Source organism: Filicampus tigris, chromosome 4 (genome assembly GCF_054856515.1).
Source record: "Filicampus tigris isolate MCC_2025a chromosome 4, RoL_Ftig_1.0, whole genome shotgun sequence".
Classification (NCBI taxonomy): Eukaryota; Metazoa; Chordata; class Actinopteri; order Syngnathiformes; family Syngnathidae; genus Filicampus; species Filicampus tigris.
Genome location: NC_141220.1, coordinates 29217475 through 29240293, shown reverse-complemented (window position 1 = coordinate 29240293; position 22819 = coordinate 29217475). Strand labels below are relative to the sequence as shown.

General features: G+C 44.3%; 1 protein-coding gene across 3 annotated transcripts in view; it reads right to left on the bottom strand.

The window, feature by feature from the left end:
• cadps2 (Ca++-dependent secretion activator 2) overlaps nucleotides 1-22819 on the bottom strand; it is an 81944-nt gene that overhangs the window by 52417 nt on the left and 6708 nt on the right. For all 3 annotated transcript variants that reach the window (XM_086027370.1, XM_086027368.1, XM_086027369.1), the window contains exons 2-11: nucleotides 15972-16085; nucleotides 11915-12247; nucleotides 10891-10971; nucleotides 10224-10457; nucleotides 9057-9178; nucleotides 7784-7895; nucleotides 7556-7695; nucleotides 2041-2107; nucleotides 1809-1917; nucleotides 1492-1695 (exon numbers count right to left, since the gene is read on the bottom strand). In XM_086027370.1, coding sequence (XP_085883496.1) covers nucleotides 1492-1695; nucleotides 1809-1917; nucleotides 2041-2107; nucleotides 7556-7695; nucleotides 7784-7895; nucleotides 9057-9178; nucleotides 10224-10457; nucleotides 10891-10971; nucleotides 11915-12247; nucleotides 15972-16085 — 1516 coding nt within the window. The remainder of the gene's footprint in view (nucleotides 1-1491; nucleotides 1696-1808; nucleotides 1918-2040; nucleotides 2108-7555; nucleotides 7696-7783; nucleotides 7896-9056; nucleotides 9179-10223; nucleotides 10458-10890; nucleotides 10972-11914; nucleotides 12248-15971; nucleotides 16086-22819) is intronic.

Below are 22819 nucleotides of genomic sequence, written 5' to 3'. Positions count from 1 at the left end.
TTCACTGATGAAAAAAAACAAAACAAACCCTAGTAGAAAAAAAAATAAAATAAACTTGCCTTGAATCAATTCAAGGTAAAAAAATATACTACAAATCTCAAATATTTACAAAGACTGCTTCTCTCTAACCTAGTTACAGTAATATCAAAATCTCCCTAAAGCACCGAACAAAAAATAAGTCTCTAAAACGCTCCAAAAAAAAAAAAATCTTTGTATATAGTCATGTTATTGTCATTTGTTTATTGAAAAATCCACTAAAATCCGAAATGAGATTTTTGTGGGGGAAAAAGAAAATCGGAGCATTTCTTGTCAGGCCGCCCGGGTGTGACGAATATGAAGCATGTCACAAACACGCCGCGTGCCGAGGTGTGATGCGCGAGTTTAGCGCGGCGGTCTCTGCGTCTCCGTGCCGTGTGCCGGTCGTCACGGCGACGGTCACATCCATGTGACAAGCGGCGGCGGAGGCCGACGGCAGCTTATCGACGCGCGACCTTTCACTTGCAGGTGCGGCGGCGCAAGAGGCGATTGGCGCGGCCGAGCGTGGCGGCCGGTGAGCCCGAGACGCCGATGGGGACGGACAGGTGGCCGGACCGTATCGGACGCCGTTCAGCCAGCGACCGATGCGAGCTTGCCGGTGAAAAGTTGCAGAGGCGCAAAGACGCAGCTGGCAAACGAGGCCGGCAAAAATCAATAAATGAAAAAAAAAACACGACAGGATGCGTGGCAAGCTTTGACAGCCGACGGCAAGACGTGAGCACGAAGACTCGTTCGGACTGACGTTTGCCTGATGACATCATGGCAAGTGCTCGGCTTCAACCGAAATTATTTGGGATTATTTGGCGAATCATTTTGAGACCGTGTTTGATTCCAACAGGAAACATTTGGGGAATCGTCCACGAAAGCAGACTCACTACCTTGGGTTTGCACTTTTGCATCTGCAGGCGAAAGTTGTCGACGTGTGCCAAGTTTGAGGACGCAACATCAAGCACAAAAGCCCAAAAGAGTCAAAAAGGTCTTTTGGGTTTTGTTTGCCGTGTGAAGAGCGTCACGCTCGGTTTGGGTGTGAACGCCAGTTGATTGCACAGCTTCCTTTCACGCTCCACTGACAATCAACTATTCTCACCAGTTAATTCATTAAAACATTGCTTTTGACGCCACTCGAAACCTTGGTGAATGTAAGAGTTCAACCTCAGGAAAATATCAAATCAGAAATCCATTTGAAAGGTGAATGAATGGAACGGGGAGAGGGGGTAAGACGAAAAAAAACTCTTGAAGTTGTTCAAGTGAAATGATTTGTCTGAAAATGAAAAACGGCAAAGCCAGAGGAGGTGGGTCACGTGTGTCGAGTGTTTATTTTTATTTTTTTACATTGAGTAAATGATACTATGGCAATGACCGGACTGTATGTACTGATTGACAAATGTGCTTGAAAGTGTTGCGGACATGAAGCGGAATAGAGTTGAGAAACGAGGGAGGAGCGGATGCACTTACTGATGGGAGAGGCGGGCTTGTTCCCGGGGGGGCCGCAGTTTTTGCCGTTGTTGCCGTGGGGGGGCGGCGTGGGCTTGTAGGACTGCCCGGTGGCCCGGTACATGGCCTGGACCCACAGCACGCGGTCCTGCTCGTCGTCGCAGGCGAACACCACCAGGTCGCCCTCGCGCACCGCGTTGAAGAACGCGCGGCCGCCCTGCAGGCCTGCCGCCGGTTCCACAAATTGTTGCCGTGAAAAAAGAAAGAAAAAAAATGCCGATTTGTTTTTTGTTTCTGCCGTTTTCCAATGCCATTACGGTGGATGGCAGTTTGCTCACCTGGCTGCGGGTGGCAGTAGTCCACCGTGTAGCCTTCCAGCTGCATGAGCTCCTGAGGCTCGGGCTTCTTCTCCCGGTAGCTGCACATGGCAAACGTGTACTGGCTCACCTGCGCGCACGCAAGCAACACAAGTCCCGCGTTAAAACGGCAGGCTAGCGGGACGGGCTAACCGACTTGTTGGGACCGGTTAGCGTTCGCCACCAAGTGCACAAAGACGGACGTGATGCGTACCTGTACCAGAACGAAGTATCGCCTTTTCCAGCGTTTCCACACGCGATGTCCCAGCGCATACAAATAGCTAAAGGCAAGGCAAGGCAAGGCAAGGCCGTTTTACTTCCACAGCGCATTTCCCACTCAACTAACTAACTCAACTTGCTGCACATAGTTACAAAACAACATTTCCAAGGTAAAAGACAGAGACAGACAAAGGAATTGCATTTAAAATCAACGTCAAGAATTACAAGGACACAAATAACTTGCATTGAATACTTTTGTTATTGCTACTCTTACTTGACAGTAATATTACTCAGTAAAACACTTTTTGAACTACAGCAAATGATGTAATTAGCAACCTGTCTTACACTAACTTTGAATTTATTATTCTTACTATTTTGTTGAGGGAAGTACACACGAATGGCCGAATAAGCATTAGCTGCTTTAAAAAAAAAAAACACTTAAACATCACTTCAAATATATTTTGAAACCTGATACAAAGAGGTACAAAAGCTGATATTAAAATGGAAGCGCAGGTAAAATTGTGAAAAACGCATCGGAATTCAAACTGGGGGGGAAGAAATTTTTTTTTATTTATTTTTTTAAATCCAGTGAATTTGTTAAAAAGCCATTTTTAAGACCTTCATAAAATTCTGTGACTTTTGTTACACTGTGATGAATTTTAATAGATCGCAACATTTCAAAATGATTTTAATTTAAAAAAGAACACTTTATTGCACAATTGTAACCACAAAAAGCCACAGTAATTTTAAAACAAAAAATCCATTGATGAAATTCAATGAGCATTGTTTTCAAATGTATTTTGTAAAATACCACGAGTATGTGCTTTCTTTCATTCATACAAAACAATCCTAAGCTTAAAGGGATGGTTGTGTCAGGATGGCCGTTGTTCATTTGATATATTTTTTGATCAGGAAAATGAAAAGAGTTCATTTTCGATTTTATCAATACATTTGGGAGAAATGAGGAAATAAGTGACTCCATGAATAACGCCTCTTGTTAATGAGGCAAATGGCCGCGCCCCCTACCGTCCTATCCTTGTTCGGTCGGAGTCACTGGAGGGACCGATTCCAAACTCTCCGTTGGAAATCATTGTACTTTTATTGCTTATAACGTCCAAAAGCGGCGATCAATTGGCACCAAAATTTATGTGGACATCCCTACTAATGACCACTTCAACATATCAAAAGGATTAGCCTTGCCGTGGCTGATTTATATGAGAATGAGGAAATGCGGAAGTCAGCAGAGCTACATAGATTTATGCTGGGATGAGCGCAAACTGCTTCTTTGCTAAAAAACAAAAAAAAACAAACAAACAAAAAAAAAACACTGCTTCTTTGCTGATCACGGTTAGGACGAGCGAGGCATCAAACACCAGTGAGGATATTTACAGAGACTGAAGTGGGAATGAGTAGACGTGCACATTTATATGGATGAGGAATGGCCCCAGTGTTTCCACCTACAACACGCCGCGTGACAGCCGAAACGGTACGTTCCGATGCGGCCACATTCGGCGGTGCAGTCAGCCTCCTCGCTGGAACTTTTTGTTCGCTGAATATTGACGCTTGTTTCATGAGGTCTTACTTCACTCTCACGCCGAAGCTGGCGGCTGCAAGCGGTGTTGGACAACGCAATTTAATCACAAAAAAAGCCCTTAAATCACTACAGGGTCGTTTGGGGGGGCATTTTAATACTGATGTCATTTTTACATGCAAACCTATTATACAGGTGGCAATGTTAAGCTCATCCAAGTGTCTCTTTAAATTGAAGATTTTGAAACGATCTTCATTGGTGCGACTTACATTGACTTCTCTTTAAGCCTGTTAATCGTGTTTGTTTATGTGTTGTTGTTTTTTTTTCCTCAGTCTGCCTTGTATTTTCTGTGCATTTCCCATCGCAACATGCTGTCAGTTCATGTAATGAATTGCATCGAAATGAATCTGGACGTGTGGAACAGGTCTGTGGCAAAAGTCGAAGCTGTCAGCGTGAAAGGCAAGCCAGAGAGAAAATCAATCACACAGTAAGGGAAAGGAAAAAAACAAGAAGGAAAGAAGAAAGAAACGGAAGAAAAGGCTGGCAGTCAAGGCCGGAGCGCAAAGCGGGTCAACACGTCGTGTCAACTCTTCAGCCACTCCACACAAATCATTTCAGCGCAAACCAGCCGCAGCCAACATCACTTTGACGCTTTTCCCTATTGCAGGTCGAGTATTTAGAAAATAAACAAATAGAGCTTTAATGTAAGCTATTTAATAACAAAATCAAGTCGAAATGATCTGTCGGATGATGCCGCAGCATGGTTTCAAAATGAAAACAAATAGAACAAAAGACATAAGCGCTCACTACAAGTTTATGGGGGTTTCAAAAAATGGAATATAACAAACACCAATCCCAAAAACAAAACAAGATACATTTTAAACATCAAATATGTTGTAACAAAATGACATTTTCAAACTGCAACTCATTTCAATATTGTTCTTGTTTTTCTGGCTGCAATGTGCCATTTCAACTGGAAAAGGTCAAGAAATTAGCGCAACTCATCGCTAACAGCAATTAAATAGTTTCCAAAAAAAATGAAAGGATTCAAAGTACAGCAAATGATCTTTTCATTTTTGCTCTTTTGCTTTAGTCACGTACGGATTTATTTGATTTTTCAAGTCAGCATTTATTCATCACAATGTGACCTTGGAACAGGAGCATTTGAACGTGCGCCGCGGCACAAATGACGACGACGACGACGAAGCTGCAACGTGCCAGGCCGTAAAAACACAGACGGACGCCCACTCAGTTGCGCCCAAGCGGCTCGGCCCAATTGCCGAGGAGGACTTTATCCAAGTACAAAGTACGAGCTGATTCAAAACATTTATTTTTCGAACTTTAAACTTTATTGGAGTCCAGCTGTGTTTAATTCTGATTGGACTTGATTAGGGAAAGGTGTACGGTATATAAGACTTTACAGCTCACAGTGGATGTCAGAGCAAATGAGAGTCATGAGGTCAGAAGAAGTGCCCAAAGAGACAGAATTGTGGCAAGGGCAAGATCTGGCCAAAGACACAAAAGAATTTCTGCAGCACTCACAGCGGTCTGCCGCCTTAATCCTCAAATGGAAGAAGTTTGGGATGAGCACAGCTCTTCCCCCGACGTGGCTGCCCAGCCATACTGAGCAATGGTGGGAGGGAGGGAGAGAGAAGAGCCTTGGTGAGAAAGGTCAAGAAGAATCCAAAGATCACTGCGGCTGAGCTCCTGAGATGCTGTCAGGAGATGGGACGGAGAAAGTTCCACAAGGTCACCTATCACTGCAGCCCTCCCTCCACCGCTCGGTGGGGGCTTTATGGCCGACGGAAGCCTCGCCCGTCCGCCCGCCCGCCCGCATAGTGTGACGGGCCCAGTCAGAGCCCCGACCTAAACCCCGTTGAGCATCTCTGGAAAGACCTGAAAATTGCTGTCCACCAAGGCTCACCATCCAACCTGACAGCAGTGGAGAGGATCCGCAAGGAAGAATGGCAGAGCAACCCCAAAACCTGTTGCATCATTCCCAAGAAAATAAAACGCATCAGGCTTGAAATACTTCAGGCTCTACCACTGAGCAATGTCGCACCCTAGACACATGAAAGCTGGCCTGCATGGAGTTTGCCAAAAAACGTGTGAAGGACTCCCGGCCTATGTATGAGAAATAAGATGGCAGCTTGACTTGAAGCACAAGGCCAAAAAACAAGGACACGTGCGCAGGCACAGTCACACGTTTGCCGCAACCTGCGTCAGTTATGTCTGGAAATATCAACAAATGGAAAAAGGCCTCAAATTGCATCCATCTACAAATTTGCCGTTTCGGTTCACCAAGAGGCCACCTGGGAAACACTCATATCAACTTGGCGTCGTCATGGCAACAGAAGACGTTGAAGGATCATTACGAGCACAGTCAAGTAGGCGCGCACAGATGTGCTTTCAGTTTGTTTTCAGATTTAAAAAAAATGACTTGCTGCCATCTTGTGGTCAAGACCTTGCGCAGCCAAGCTTGGGGAGGCTTCTTTTTGTTTATGTGCGGTATATCCATTTATTTACATACATTTTCGTCATTTCATTTAAAGCCTCAGCAATAGTTTAATTTGTACGATGTGATTATAAAAAATACTTAAAATATTCCAGGTATGCTTTTGATTGAAAAAAAGCATACCTCATACCTCATAAAACTTTATTTTTTCCCAGTTGAAAAAAAAAAAATTCAATACCTTATGATATATACCCAATAATAAGATAGCAAAGAGGACGACATTTTTGTGATTATTTTAATGTCAAAAAATGAATAGTTTTTATAGAAAATACTTTAAGAAGACTAATAACAAAAAAATTACTTATTTGTAGCAGCTCATGAAAACTTTATGAAAATTTGAATAAAAATCTGTTTTAAATATATAAACTCTAGTTATTTTTGTTTTTGAATAAAATACAATCTTTTTAGTACATTTAAATACCTTAGAAAACTCCAATTGATTTTTTATGGGAAAAAAAGAGATTTATTTTCATCATAAAAAGACCTCTCTAAGAAGTGCTTGAATTTTAATCCCTCCTACTATTTTTGGGGTAATTGTTTGTGTAAGAATCCTGATACCTCTTTAAATAACATTTTACAAAAATGAAGTAGTCGTACTTTGTTAATTTAAAAGTGTTTTTAAGGGCTGAAATAGGTAGGGCTGATATTCGTCAACAAAATGCCCAATTAATCGCTACAAATCAGTATCATTTAGTACACTTAATTCATACATGTAAAATATGCGTGTATAATTTATTAATAACAGAGGATCGCCTTGAGCCGCTTCCTTCTTTCACCAGCAGAGGGAGCTGACGGCGCACTCAAGTTCAAAGTTGGAAAGCGTGTGAGCTACCGCTTCATCCTTTGAGTCATCTGAGGCACTGTTGGTGCTGCTGTTTGGGTTGGCAAACGGACTCAACGACAAATGATTACGATGACGTCACATCCGATGCCGTGCACCAAACCCAACAAAAAATATTCTTGTCATTCTCTGTTTTGACATGCAAAAGCTACCCTCCACATTTCTCAAGCGATTCAAACCATCCAAATATTCACAAAATGTGCGGCATTCAAGAAAAGATGATACAAAAATATGTTTTTCCAACACTTTCAACAAAGAAAAGAGACCCATCAAGGCCAATGTGGCATTCAACAAAAAAGTTCCTCGTATTTCCCATTCCAACTACAAAGTACGGATACGGCGGTAGGTAGGTAGTGGAAAGTGTTTGACACGATTGTGAGAAAAGATGCGGCAGTTCATGGAGTGAAAAGCAAAAAAAAAAAAAAGAAAAAAGAAAAAAAAGCCGCTCGACGTTCAACTCAAGCTGTGCGGTGAATCAGTGGCACGTTTCTCAGTTGCATAGCTGACACTTCAATTCTTAATTCGCCATCAAAAGCACTTTGTGGTGTGTTTCCTTGAACCAAAAAAAACATCCCCCTCCCCCCCACCCCTCACCAAAACTCGGAAGTGGTTTGCCCACTCACCCGCTGTGCTTCATGTTGGGCGGCTTGTCCATGCGCACGGCCAGTTTGATCTTGAGCTCGGTGTCCTGGCTGTTCTTGGGCACCAGCATGCGGTGGAAATTGGCCTGCTTGGGGCCGTTGGTGGTGGGGTTGAGGACCACCTGAAAGTGGGGCCCCGCCCACAAGCGCGTTAGAGCAGGCGCTGACTTGAAAAGGTTCACAAGCTCAAAAGGGGGGAGGGAAACTCACTCGGCCCAGCTCCTTGTCTTCCAGGGCCAGAACGCCGGTGTTCTCCATGAAGAGTTTGACTTTGACGGAGGGCAGCGGGTGCGTCGTGCAGAAGTCGCCCTGCGTGGCCCACCTCAAACACACCAAAGACAAAATATCATCAACATCGACGGGAAGAAACGTAGCATACACGTGCTGTCGACGTAATCTCTTGAATGTGATGCGTACAAAACATGAAACGGGTCCTCGTGATGCTGGCCACCTCTTGCTAAAAATCGGCTACATCCTTAGTTCAAGAGATCATTCAATTCTACCCCTGAAATGAAATTAATAATAAATATATTGTCAGTATTTGGTTCAGTGTTTTGTGTTCTTTGTAGAGACATGAAATTGTGTCATGTGACTAAGGTACGGGAAACGCAATGCCGTGAGGTGGCAGCTAATCGTCGTCAAGGCCATGAGGATGGCGGGTGCTTGTAATTGGGATATTCTGGGAACACGCGCACGCACGCGCACGCGCACGCACGCGCACGCACGCACGGTGTTGCCGGTTGTGCCGGTCGGGGCATGAAAGGGCAGCCTCATTACTGCACGGACCCCCACCGACCACGCGGCAGCCGGCAGCCTACCATTTGAGAAGCAGAAATACATGCCGGTTACGGAAAACATTTGCGCTTGTTTCGTGCGCAGAATGTCAGAGGCCAGACGTGGCCACAAAAAAAGATGTAACGTGTGATCTTTCAGTGACATTTGTGGCGGGGCTCATTTTTTCCCAATTTTCCAGGGGCAAGACTGAAGGAATTAGACCACAATGAGTAGCAGCAAAGTGTTCATGCAGTTGATTGCGCAAGGCCTCCAAAGGGTAAGAGGCCCCATGCTGGTGCCACTGAAGACTCGTCGATGAGAAAATGTGGTTTCGTGCGGTTACGTAAGCACCTGGCCATCTCTGGATCAACGGCGCTCGGAAGCCGCCGGCTGCACTTGAGCGAGCGAGCAAGCGAGCGAGCGAGCAAGCGAGGGTCAACGCTCAAAGGTGAAGCGAAGGCGCGGGCCTCCTTTCATGGCGTTAACCCATTAAACTCGCGAACAGGAGAAACCCAATCAGGTCTCGATGCCGTCGCGCATCTCGGCGGAGGGTTAATAAATCAATAAGGATAAATAAATAAAATCACTCCTGACGCGTCAGCAGTCCAGATAACAAGAGAACATCTCAAATGGAGTGTACCACAAGAAGGCAGTGCACAATCACAACCCAAACGTAACAGGCGACATGCATGAGGCCCAATGGACTTACTGAGGTCTGGAAGCTTCTGCCTGGTCAGTCTGCAGCTTCTCGCCTCCTTCCACTTCCATGGTGCAGTACACGATCCTGTTGGGGGCCACCGACTTCAGCCCCTGAACCTCCACGACCACCACCTGAGCACAACGTCACACGTGCTCGACACTTGCACCACCACGGGCTTGTCAAGCTGACTGCTTGGACTTTTGTCATGTCAAGCATGCGAGCTTCAAATTTGGAAGCTTTTGGACAAAATCTCGAGGATCAGTTTGTCTTCGGAAGACGCTTGGAAATGGCCAAATTGATGCCCGACGGTGGCTGCTCCAAACCAAAATGGCCGACTTCCGGTGTCTTTTCAGGCATGGCTTCTTGAGACTTTATGGTGGATCTACTCATGATAGTTTTGCAAATTTCATGTTGCCAAGTCAAACAGGCTGACTTTTCAAAACGCCAGAAATGCGCCTAAAACGGCCGGTGTCTTTTCAGCCGCGGCTTCTTGAGACTTTTTTTGTGGGGATACTCGTGATAGACGCGCCTATCAAATGTGATGTTGCTACATTAAATGAAGGGTCTGAATTTTCAAAAGATTGCTGTCTACAAGTTTGTTTTGGAAGTATTGCTGGAAATGAGCCTAAAATGGCCGCTGAACACAAAATGACAGACTTCCTCCGTCTTTTCAGGCTTCCTAACGATTTTTGTGTGTATACTCAAGTTAGAGCAAGCTTACTCAATTTCATGCGGCCGAGTGAAATTGGGTTCAGGCTGGGCAGAATTTGAAAAAAGACCCCGAAAAAATTCCAAGGACAAGAATTCCTGCAGGTAGTCTGACAATGCTTCTAAGCACAATGCTGTCTTTTCAGACATGGATCCCAGAGACTTTTTTTGTGGGTCTATTCATTTTAGATGCGTGTAAAAAGCGAAACTGGCTCTCAGGACTCCATTTTCAAAACAAGTTTGTGTTTGAAGCATCCCTGGAAGGCGGCCGCTTTACCCAAAAATGCCAACTCCCTGCGTCTTTTCAGACATGGCTTCTCGAGACCTTTTTGTGGGTCTGCTCATGCCTACCAAATGTCGTGTTGCCAAGTGAAACTGTCTTGAGGGGCCGAATTTGGTCTGGAAAATTTGAGGAGTTTCTCAAACCATTTGGCCGAATGAAGTGGTTTGCGTTTTCCGCGCACTCACCTCCAGCGTGAAGGAGAGCAAGACGTCCGACTTGGACAAGACGTCCACTTCGTCGCCGAGGTCCAGGAAGGAGTTGTTGAGGGAGGAGCGCTTGAGCTTCTGCTTGAAGTCGGCTCCTCCTTTGGACACGGGGAGACACTCCAGGTTGGCCATCAGCAGGTTGATGGACGAGCGCAGCTCATCGACGTAGAGGGTGTCCATGTCGGGCGACACAAACTTGGGGCATCTCCTCTCCTGCGGGACAAACTTGCCTCAGAGAGATTGCAACAGTAGAACCATCAAGTGGTTTCCAGTCCTTTTTTTTTTTTTTTTTTCTTTTTTATTCCAGCAAGCTCTTCATGGTTGACCATTTTGAGCAGGAATTATGAATGTTACACTTTGCTTTTTATAGCCAAAGATGACTTTTAGATAGCAAAGACAAAATAAGCAAAACAAACTGCTTTCCGTCGGTGCCTATTTGGGCCAATTCCACAGTGAGGCACTGCCACGCTCCCACAATCACGGCGATTTTGGTTTCAGTTTCAGGTGCTTGACACTTTTTGGGTACCCTCTAAGGGTAGACAGGGCCATCCAATTTCACGTCAACTGCTGAAACTTGTGTCAAGGGCTAATTTCAAAGTGGAGTGGCAAAAGTGTGCTAAAAGTTTGAGACCAGAATGTTTCTCACCCGGGCGATTCTCTCCACCAGCTGCAATCGCCCGTCCAGCTCTCGGCGGATCTGCGCCGCCTGCTCATCCACGTTGTCCAGCTGAAAGAAAACAGAACGAAAAAAACAACAACATTTTACCAGTCAATCAGAGCCACATTGGCATCTGAATGAGAAACCCTTAAGAGCTCATCCAGGTGAGTAGTAGTTCCTCTCATCTTCACTTGATGATGCCAATAGGAAGTTGCTAAAAGTAACAAAGCATTGAAGTGTGACGATTTTCCACGTTTTTAATATCACGATACTTTCGCCTCTTGGTCTGCTGAGCAAACGACTTTTCTGGCATGGCATCTTCAGACTTTTTTGTGAGTCTGCTCAGGATAGCCGAGTCAACCCAATTTCATGTTGCCAAGTGAAACTGACTATTGCGGGCTGGATTTTCAAAAATGTTCAGGGATTGCTGCCAAGCAGACAAGTTGCTTTTGAAGGACCCCTGGAAATGAGCCCAACATTTCTAGGCGTGGCTATTGGAGTCTTTTTGTGGGTCTACTCATGATAGAAATGTCAGCCAAATTTCATGATACTACGTAAAACTGGATTCAGGAGCTAAATTTCCAATAAACAATCAGGGGGCAATGCCTGGAAATTACTGACCACTAAAATGGCAACTTGACACCAAAATGTCAGTTTTTGCGGGGCTTTTTAAGGATCAGGGCTTCTTGAGACTTCTTTGTAAGTCTTTTGATGGTAGACATGCCTACCAAATGTGATGTTGCCAAGTGTAAAAAAAAAAATGTGTAAACAACCTTTTCTTCCCCCGCCCAATTTTGCATTATAACAGAACAAAATGAATTTCTTTTGTTCTAGTAGGCTTTTCCTGACATCGCTGCAGCCACACAAACCTAACTAACCGCTGCAAGAAAGTCTGTTCATTGTTTCAGTTAAACATTAAACATTTTCAAACATTAAAAAAAAAAAAATCAATGTTAACAAGAAAGGATTTCCGAGGAAAAAAAAAAAATTAAAAAAGGGGAGCCTTGGCGACCTGGCATGCGTTGTAGAGCAGCTGGTGCTCAAACTTGCGGACTCCCAGGATGTGTTGGAACATCTCGTAGAGTTGCTCCTTGCTGAGGATGAGCTCGGACACGGCGCTGAGGTGCGCCCGTTGGGGCTGGCGCCGCATGTCCTCGTCGCCCCTGTAGATGGCGTCGTACTTAGCGATCCAGGAGGTCAGCACCGTCTCTTTACTCAGACCGTCGATTTCGGGGAGGCTGCGCACGCGCCGCTCGATGTTCTTCTTGAACACCTCGCGGAAGTCGCTGGCCGAGCAGCTGCCGCTCTGAACCATGCGGCACACGCGCTCGCTCTTCAGAAAGCCCTAAAACAAACAAATAAATACATAAATAAATACTAATATGCATACAATTTTTATCTTGGATGATGACCACTTGTTAACAGAAAAAAAAATCTCATATGAATACGCCTTTTTTGCCTTAAAAAAATACAATTTCATTTTTGGAAAATAACTTTTTTTCTATCTAATTTACACAGCGCTATACACGATACTGTGCTACCACCTAGTGGCCGAAAGAGGAATTACATAGCAAAATAAGGAACAAAACTGAGTTATAACTGGACAAAAAAAAGTTTTTAAATCAGAAAAATAGCAAAACCGCAAACCTGGAATCTGCGATGGAGTAGGACTAGACAGTACTACTGTATAGTCTCATCAAATTAAGAATTTATTCTCGTAAAATCATGATTTATTTTCTGAAAAAAATAGTTTTCGGAAGATTATGACTTTTTTCCTCCTTTCCAAAAATACAATTTTCAGAATGACTTTTTTTGCCTTGAAAAAGTCACATTATTATATTATATTCTCATAAAACAAAAGTTATACTTTTTTTCTGTGTAGTATTGTCATTTATTTACATTATTTTCATAGGATTATGAATTTTTCTTGCAACATTGTTGTCCGATTAGAACTATATTTCTCTTGTTTTCCCTCCCAAAATAATAAATGTTTCAAAATTCGACCAATATCCGGTACCGTATGTGTTGAATTTCAGCTCCCTTCATTGGTAACATGCTACTCGAGATAACAATAACGCTCAAGTATGCTTCTCAATATGTATCGCTACTAATGAAAAATGAAAAAAAAAAAAAAAAAAAAAAAGGGAAGAAAATTTTTTGGTAAAAAGGTGTCTTGAAGATGCGTTCATTTGAAGTGTAAGTGGTTCGCTATACATCACGGAGCAAACGCGTTTTGTGAATTTCAGCCATTATGACTAAGGAACAGATCAACAGGACGCCACCTCCCCCTTTAAAAATCCCGCTCAATTATTTATATGCCATCAGAACGAGGGAGCAAATTAAAAGGGGCGCTAAGGCTAACCGCTAGCATCATCATCATCACCAGTGTTCATCACAGAAGAAGAAAAATCCTCAAATCAAACTAATGAGCTGAGCCCACGTAGAGGCGAACAAAGGTAACAAGCTTGTAGGCAGGTGGAATGCATCTACAACCTAAGTCACCAAGCAACTCATCAACTACCAATCAAGCCACCCAGCTAAATAACCATGAACCAACCAACCAATTGCCTAACGAACCAAATGTTACGCAATTAATCAACATGCAAATACACTACCAAACGAACCACCCAACTAATAAGCTAACCAAGTAACCAAACAAGGTACCTAACTAACTTACTAACCAACAAGCTACCGGACTGACGAAGCAACTACCAATCCAAAAACAACAATGCAAGCATTCTGCCCAAGCAAGCATCAATTCAACTCGCAGCTCCCTCGAAGACTAAGCAGATTGCGCAGCGTGCAGGTGGAAAAGCAACGCTTTGAAAGCCGGGCGAGTGACGCGCGCCGCGATGACTCAGAGGGAGGACCGCCGACTTCCTTCCTGTGCAAAGCGCAACAAGAGTCCAGAACGAGATGCTAATCGCGGACGCTCGTTCCAGTGGATGAATGAAGCGCCGTCCGTCACCCGCTGACGCCTGTCGTCAACTTGGCTCCCCTGCCGTGGTTTGACGTGATCGCTTCTGACCACTCACACACACCGACTAGAATGTGGACTTCAAATGGGAGAAGTCCGCTGCGCACGGACAGAGAAGAAAATTATCGAGCCCGTGTCAGTAGAAGACAACAAAGGACCCTGGGTGGAGCAGGTGGAAGGCAATCTCAACATTTCATATTCCATCTTATCATCAAACTAACTTGTACTGACTGACGGAAAGCCTCAACTACCTGCTGGAAAACCAAATCAACCATAAGTCCAACCAAGTAACACACAACCTAAAACCAACCAAGTACAAATCTAACAAGAATCTATCTTACAAATCAAGCAACCAACAACTAAACAAACGGCCTATAGAAACAACAAGCCAACTAACCAAAAATCTAACAATAAACTACCCAACCAACCAACTACCCACCAAACCATTAACCAACAACCAAACAGTGACTACCTATCCTACACATCACCAAAAGAATGACCAATCACCTAACACACCATCCAAATAAATTAAGCACTTAACCCAAAAGGTAACAATCGTCCGACAGAATAATTAAACAACCGAAAACCAATTTAATCAACCACTAAAAAAAGTAAGTAAGTAAATAAATAATCTATGCGAGCCGGAGCAACTTGAGAGCGCGAGAGAGCGAGCGCGAGAGAGCGAGCGCGAGAGAGCGAGCGGCGGCTTCCCACCGGGCTCAGCAAATGTCACCCACCTGAAGCGCCGGCTGGACTCCCGCCGCGCTACAAGACTCAATTAGCGCTCCAGCACTGACGGCTTCCGCGCTCAAATATCACTGCCGGCCCGTTTGGGCCGGCAAAAGTCGGATTTGGTCAGAAAAAGTGCTCCTTTCAAAAGGCAAATGCAATATTGGGCCATGAAAGCACAACAGCTGGTCACAAAAAGGCAAAAAAAAGGAGTGAACTCAAAATTGCAAGGGATTCATTCAAATTGTATTCAACAAAATGTTTTAACTTTTGCCAATGTCAAAATTGGCTTTACCACATTTTCAACAAAGAAATAATAGTTTACAGAACTGATTGTCCCTTGAGCAGACAACCTGTCAACCCTCGCTCTTGTACTTGTAAGAAGATAAAGGCGGCGAAGGCGTGCTCACTGTTTATCCGCATTTGTCACTTCCCGTTGGTGCTCCGAGCGCTGATTTGCTAGCCGACAGCCAATCAGAGTGAGCAAATGTCACGACTGGCGACGCCGATTCAACATGCGTAAACGGCCCCCAGACGCTGACTGACGAGTTTCGACACTACGACGGTGGCCACTACACCAATCGGACGGCCCATTCAGACGCCACAACGCTTCACCACCTCCGACGTCGCTTTGGTCTATCTAGGCCTTTAGGCCTGTGGCCTTTTGACCACAAATATCAAACACTTGCTTAAAGCAAGAGGGAGTCAACCCATACATATTTTTTTCAGGAATATGTACCCAGCAGGCCCACGAGTGGAAACATGGCATTCCGATTAATGTCATGTTTATGGAATATAGCAACATCCACCTGTTTTGAGCCTTATCTGGGGACGGCCATTTTGTCACTTCTGTCGACTGAAAATGACATCCCAGTTGCTCATGGCTCAGGTAACGACCAATCAGGTCAGGGATGACGTGTTTTCTGAAGCTGAGCCGTGATTGGCCGTTACCTGAGCCACGAGCAACTGGGATGTCATTTTCAGTCGACAGAAGTGACAAAATGGCCGCCCCCCTGAAATGGCTAAAAACAGCGGGATTAACTCATATTCCACAAACGCAATATTAATCAGAAGGCCGTGTTTCAACTCGTGGGCCAGCTGGGAAGATATTGTTGAAAAATATATATTTGGGTTGATTTCCGCTTTAATGTCCATCTGGCGACACGTGGGCTCGCCACCGTCCCCTTGCTGACCACCGCCGCGAGAAGCAGAATACAGATCATGTGATCCATCCGTTCTGAGGACCTCCTCGGCGCCACCGCACGGAAGAGGCCACCTGACGCAAAAACCACCAAAATGCTTTCTAGCGTCACAAAATTGTGACAGCGTAAAGCCTTTTTGCAAAAGTGCGAGGCGGTCCTACCTCGTAGTAGCTCCTCACGGCGTTGCAGAAGGCTTCGTCGGCCATGATCTGCGTTTCCCCGTTGAGGAAGGCCAGGAAGCGCTCCTTGACCGCTTGCAGCTGCTGCTTGTTCACCTGACCACAAACCACAACGACATTTCAAATAAGGGGGCGGCAAACTTGGTTATGGCATACAACAGTGACAGTGTTGCAATGCCATTCTTTTTCTGTATTACAAAACAATGGCAGTGTTTTTTTTTTTGGTGGGGCTTTAGCTAACGAATGGCACTTTGCATCATTTCAATTCGGAAAACGGATTTGCTCTACAAGTGGTTGATGAGCTTCTCTTGTGTGCCGCGGGCCATAAGTTGGCCAGCTCCAATTTAGAGGAAGGTGGGGGCGCATTATCACAACATGGGGAAAAAAAAAAAAAAACGCAGAGTAATTGAGATTGCGCCTCGACGTGACAAGCGTGAAGACCAACACTGGCTGCATGTGTTGATTGAACGCGGCCACATTCTGGAGTTGGGCTCGACCGCCTTCCATCAGCGGCACGCGCGCTCGTCAGTCCACAGCAATCAAAAGAATAGATTGACAAAAGGCAAACAGAAAGGAACTGTCATAAATCTGCGGCTTGTGGCAGGTGTGAGGCTGCTGCTGCTTCTGCTGCTTCTGCTTAAAATGCATTTTGCCGTGGCTGCCGCGCGGTCACAATTCATGACAGCGTGAAAAGGCTTTCTGCGGTGGGCCTCGCCACCTCTCGCAGGCGTTTGGAGGAAGTGAGACAACATCCAGGCAAAAGACGTCTTCACAGAAGACGTCGCAATAAAAAAAATACAATTAAAATAAAGTACACTTGGCCAAATAAAGCTCCTCCTACGACGTGTCATCAAAACCTCTTCAGAACTTTTCACTTTTCTTTAACAGCTCTTAATTTGCAACTTAGCAAACAAAATGGCAGATTTGCTTAAGGGCTGCAGCTCACCTTTATTTTGATCAGTGATTACTCTGTCGATCATTTTTGATGACTCAGTGAATCGTAAAAGATTTTTGCATCTCTGTTTTCCAAAAGACGACATTATTTCGTATTGACAGCGCCGAGAGAGCCCAAACATGAACCAACGGTGAGTTTGAAATGAACGCTTAACTTGAATTGCAGAGCCCGGTCAAGATGCGCCCGCAAACTTGTCACCTAAAAACCTTGACAAGTTACATCAGCTTCATTTTCTCTAACTTGGAGAAAAATGTCGCTTCATCGTGTCTATTATATGCCGACTCGTCTTTGTCTTGCTCATCTTAAAAGTTGGGCAATCTTTTCGACAATCGGGGAAAATTGAAGCGGTTTTCCCCTACCTTGCGATCAACGTCAGTCAAGGCCGATTATGGGATGTCTCGTTCATGACGATATCCCGATTGAGTTGTGGACGGGAAAAAAAACTCGAGTGTCTAATATTCGGAGCTTTCTGCTGTGCGTGATTCAAGATGTTGCACTTTTCGCCTCCTGCCAGGTGAGAAAGAAATAACACAAATGGATTTGTCTCAGGCAGGGGTCGATAGAAAGCGGCTGTGTGGAGGATGCCCAACATCCGGCCGGGTGGGTGTCGACTTGCCCTCGGGAATCACCGGGCACGGTGAGCTCGTTTTCTGGCTGTGTGGGACGTCGGGTTGCGCGCAAATGTTGCCTTGATGTCGCAAAACCAGAAAAAAAAAAAAAAAAAAAAGATACAGCCCAGATTTCTTTCTTAATACATTTGACAAATGGTGCAAAGACTGGTGCAAATGCTAGCTGTGCCTGCAACGCGAAAATGCCACTTTCCTTTGGATAGCCGGCAAGCGGGGCCTCTTTAGAGTGCCTCGTTGTCAGACGTGAATGCACGCACGTCACGCAAGCAGAGAAAGGCGGAAAAATGTTTGGAAAAGTCTGACGTGAAAGGCAGCGTGTGGACCGGGGCTTTGCGCTGGTGTGGCGGCTTTAGAGTGCCTCATTGTTGCAGTGTGGAATAGCCCCACTCTGACCAGGTTGGGGGGGGATATCTTTCAGCCACCGGAGGCTTTGAGCAGAGATTTGTTTACGGCTCAAACGTGTGGTTATGTTAAGGCATAAGAAAGAGGTGGGACAAAGAAAGTCAAAATTCTTGATGTAATACAAAATGGATGTCAACTGAGCGCGTTAGCTCAAAACAAAGCTCTTATAAGAGACGCGAGAAGTGGAGGAAGTAGACGCGCGTGTGTGCGTTTATGCTGCGAGGCTTTCATTTGCGCTGCTCCTTCCTTCCACTCGTCGGAGGTGATCCGTTATCGTGGATACTTGACGTGGCGAGCACCTCACGCAATCACACATCGATACGCATCAACAAGATGAGAATGACTAATGTGCGTGCGTGCGACAACACTCGAGAGGCTTTCTGCAATTGACTGCAGCGAGAACCCCATTGACTGAAAATCAACATCTGAAGAATAGACATTTTTATGTGACCGTTTTTCAAAGCGTAGGCCATCAATTTTGAGCCCTCGCTTTATGCGGGGGGTTAGGTAACAAAACCCACGGCTAATTGACACCCGCTTCCCAAGTTTTGGGGATAATATTGTGCGCCGTGACAACATAAGCACCAAACCTACCAGGTTTTCACCAGAAAAAAAAAAAGTTTCCATGAGGCTGTACACCATCACGATTTTAGAGCTGATCACACAACACCAAGCAGTGAGGGAAAAAAAATGTAAGATAACTGATCACCCGTCGGATCAGAAGATGGACCAATCAAGCCAATCTATTTAAACAGCTTGTTCATGTACTAATATTTGTCTTCTACTCAAAAGCTGTGCTGATCTCAAATCCATGGCTCTTCAATATAGTACAGTGTAAAAATACTTCATCCAAAGTGATGCAACACCGCCATCCACAGGGATTTGCTAGTCAGTATTGCAGTTTGCAAAGCTGAATTTCACAAGGAGCCGAGCTGGCCAATTTCATGCCGACCGGTTGAAAAACAAACTTGACAAATACATTTGTCGGCGGTGGTAAATGCTTGCAGTCCAGTTGACCAATAGACACGTCCACGAAAGAAACGGGTGTTCTGGTGAGCCAAATCGTGTTACATAATTGAATAATTGAAAAAAAAAAAAAAAAGTTTGCTCTTTCTTTTGGTAGTTTTGGTGCTTCATTGGGTATTCTTTAAACAATAACGTGAATCAAAGAGAAAACATTTCCCACAAGTCAAGATGGGGACGGGAACATTCGCTTCATCGGCCGTTTCCTGCTATTGTTCGTCGCAGCCTCCAAACCAGGAAAACTTTGCTGACTTTGGCCAAGGATGGCAACACACATGACGGGGATACAGATGGTTGAATAAAAAAAAATTCAAATTAAAAAAAAATAAATACAAAAGAGAGAAGGAATCCTGTGTCATCATCATCATCCTTGTCAGCACGACCTGTTGTTTGTGATCCAATCAAAATGGCAGCACATGACACAGGCCTTGTCTTTCTCAAGATAATGACAAGAAAAAAGAAAAGCGCCTTCGTGGGTGACTGCAGGAGGAGGAAGGTAGGAGAGATGAGATTGAAAAGAAGAAGAAAAGGAAGAAGAATAGAGCAGAGCGATGTAGAGATGACAGCTCTGACTTGAGCATCACAGAGTGCTAAAAATAGAACGAGCCCGGCTCCCGCTTCGCCTCGCCTCGCCGGCGCCGTTTATGAATCAATTATGTCAAGTCCAAAGTCTTTTATTAGATTTGAACCCTGGCGGCGCCGTTATCAAGTCCGAGAAAACTCTCCCGATGAAACGACGACAACGTCGTCGCTGAGCGGAGCGCAAGGCTCCACCGACGACAAAGTGAGCATTGGACGTGAGCAAAGCAAGCCATGACGGCGCTCTCCCGTCCTGTGGGGGGCAGTGTTTGCAAAAGTGGTGGCCGGCTGCCTCCGGTGTGTCGACAGCTGAAGACTTTTTAAAGTCATTTTGATACACTTGAAAACGGACGGAGGGATTTTGGTTGAGCTGTTTGCGAAATGAAATCATCAAGTGTCAAAGTCATTTGAGCTGAGGCCCCCATTTGATGTCAAGTGGGCCCGACCACCATGTTGACGGCCTCATAAGCTAAAATTCCAATGTTTCCCCCTTTGTTTTTATGCAAAGTACATTTGGCAAACTTGGGCTCGCCGCGCTGACACTGACAAAATGGCATTTTCTCATTTCAGGTTATTCACTGAGAAATTAAGAGGGGGGAGGGGGGTGACAAAATGGCCCTGGTAATTTTACCTTCTCTGTAGTGGTGATATTTCATTATCACGTTGGCGCTCGTTCAAAGTGCGTCTGACTTTTAAACTCCAAAGCTGGCTGAGGAGGAAGAAAGGGAAAACAAGAGAGGAGGAAGAAAATGCTGCCAGGAGAAGAGCAAAGACAAATCGTGCATGTCTAAGTTCCAGTAGCGTGTACCGCACTTGTGTGCTGCCTGGCATGTTGTGGCACAACGTGGTAGCACACTGAAGGCGCACAACTCTAAATTCAGACTCGCAGACTGTTGAGTCTATTTTGATGATTGAAGACTCCTTTAGAGACCTTGTCTAACTTCAAATTGTTCTCAAGAGGGAAACAAAAACTGTTTGCTGACCCAAAATGGGGAATAGAATGAATTAAGGTGAACGCAGCACAGACAGTTCAGGTCCCTTTGCCCTGTTGTGCAAGTGTACAAAAAGATTTTTTTTCTTACTTTTTACATGCTGTTGTCCACGTAAGTGGGTCTCAGTGGTGAATATTCTCCCGTTTCTGTCGTCCTCCACGAAAGCGTCTTCTCATTTGCAAACATCTGCTTTTACTTTGGGGAACAATGATAAACAATTTGGCCGATTCTCTGACATGCTACGGACCAAAGCGGCATCTGAATCATAATCAATTTATGATTGGGCATTTTCTCGACTGTCAAATTTGAAATCATGTCCTGTTTTGCAATAAAGGGATGGAAATTGTGCTGGACAGCAAGCGTCCGCCATGAGAAATATTTATTTGTACACGTCAATACACTTGCAGAGTGTCTCGCCTCCATTTATAACACACAACAGCACTTCCTGGTCATTGGAGACTTTTACTAACTGGGAGGCAGAGCCGCATCCTCAGCAGGAGGATCATTCGCTCCGCATCATAAACTTGCAGATGGCCAAACCAGTGTGTGTGCGTGCGTGCGTTCGTTCGTGGGCGTTTTATCAGCAGAGGAGCAGAAGCAGCTGTGACAAACCCCGAAGACAATGTCCCTCTGACACCAAAGTCGGCACTAAATATGCTGCGTGACACTACACACACACACACACACAATATATAGAGACGTTCAAGCTTCAAAGCGCTAACAATAAGCCCTTGCTAAGGAAGTAAACAGCTCCGCAGAAGCCAAAGCAGCAGCGCATAGAAACTGTCAGCACGCCAACGCGTCTATTAACTGAACAGTCACATTTTAAACATGCTTCAAAGCGGCAAACGAGTAAACCGTTGTCCATAACAATCAGACACTCAACATTGACAATTACGAGGGATAACCAAGCAGATTCTTGTCGGAAATACGCATGAGATGTATCATTTGTTAACATATTAACTTCAGCATAGAAGCTTTGGAAAAAAAAAAAAAAAAAAAAAAAAAAAAAAAGAAATGGTTACCCACTGACCATACAATCAGACACCCAACGTTGACAATTACGAGAAATAAACGAGCAGATTTTTGTCGGAAATACGCATGAGATGTATCATTTGTTAACATATTAACTTCGGCATAGAAGCTTCGGAAAAAAAAAAAAAAAAAGAAATGGTTACCCACTGACCATACAATCAGACACCCAACGTTGACAATTACGAGAAATAAACGAGCAGATTTTTGTCTGAGATACGCATAATATGTATCATTTGTTAACAACCATAGAAGCTTAAAAAATAAGTTATCCAGTGTCCATAACAATACGACACTCAATGTTGACGATAACGAGAAATAACCAAGCAGATTTTTATTGGCGTTAGACATGACACTTCTTATTTTGGCCATTAAAGCTTGAAAAAAAAAAAGTGTTCCACCGTCCATAACAATAAGACACTCAATGGAAAAGGTAATAACCAAGCAGATACACATCACGAATCATTTGCTGACATTATGAACTTGGGCAAACAAATCTAAAAAGAAGTTAACTCCTGACAATAACAATAAGACACTCAATGGAAAAAGGAATAACCAAGTTGATTTGTGTGGCTGATACACATCCACACATGTTTTTCAACATAATTAGGTTGATCAAATTTAGTAGTATATTTCAGGTTAAAAAAAGCCAATTATTTTGAGGAAAGTAGCATCTTCGGGGAGTGGTTGTCATTATTATCATCATCATCGACATTATTTGAGAGAAAAATATTGAGAATATTTTTTGGAAGGGGGTAACAAGACAAGAATTCATTTGTGGTTTTGACCAGAAAAAAAGTCTTTTCCTCAAGAAAAGTTTGTTTCTTTTGCGAAAAACAAATAAAAAACAATTGCTATTCCTCAGAGAGTCTTTATTAATAACAACAACAACAAAATTGTAATATTACGAGAATGAAGTGCATTCCCTCAGAGAAAAAAAAATGCAAATAGCAAGACCATATTTGTATTTTGTAAGTGTTGTTTTCCCAAGACAAAAGCAATAATCATCTGAGCATTACGCGCGCCATTTCATTTATTTGTCTTTTTTTGGAAGTAGGCTCAAGGGATGCAAGAGAAAATCATAGTGTTGTTTGTTTTCCATTGATGTGTGGGAGGCTAAATACGTAACGGGGGGGGGGGGTATCCGTTTTAATGGCGCGCAAACACAGACACGAGATGTGGCGTGGTACCAAAGAGAAAAAGGGCCCATCAGACAAA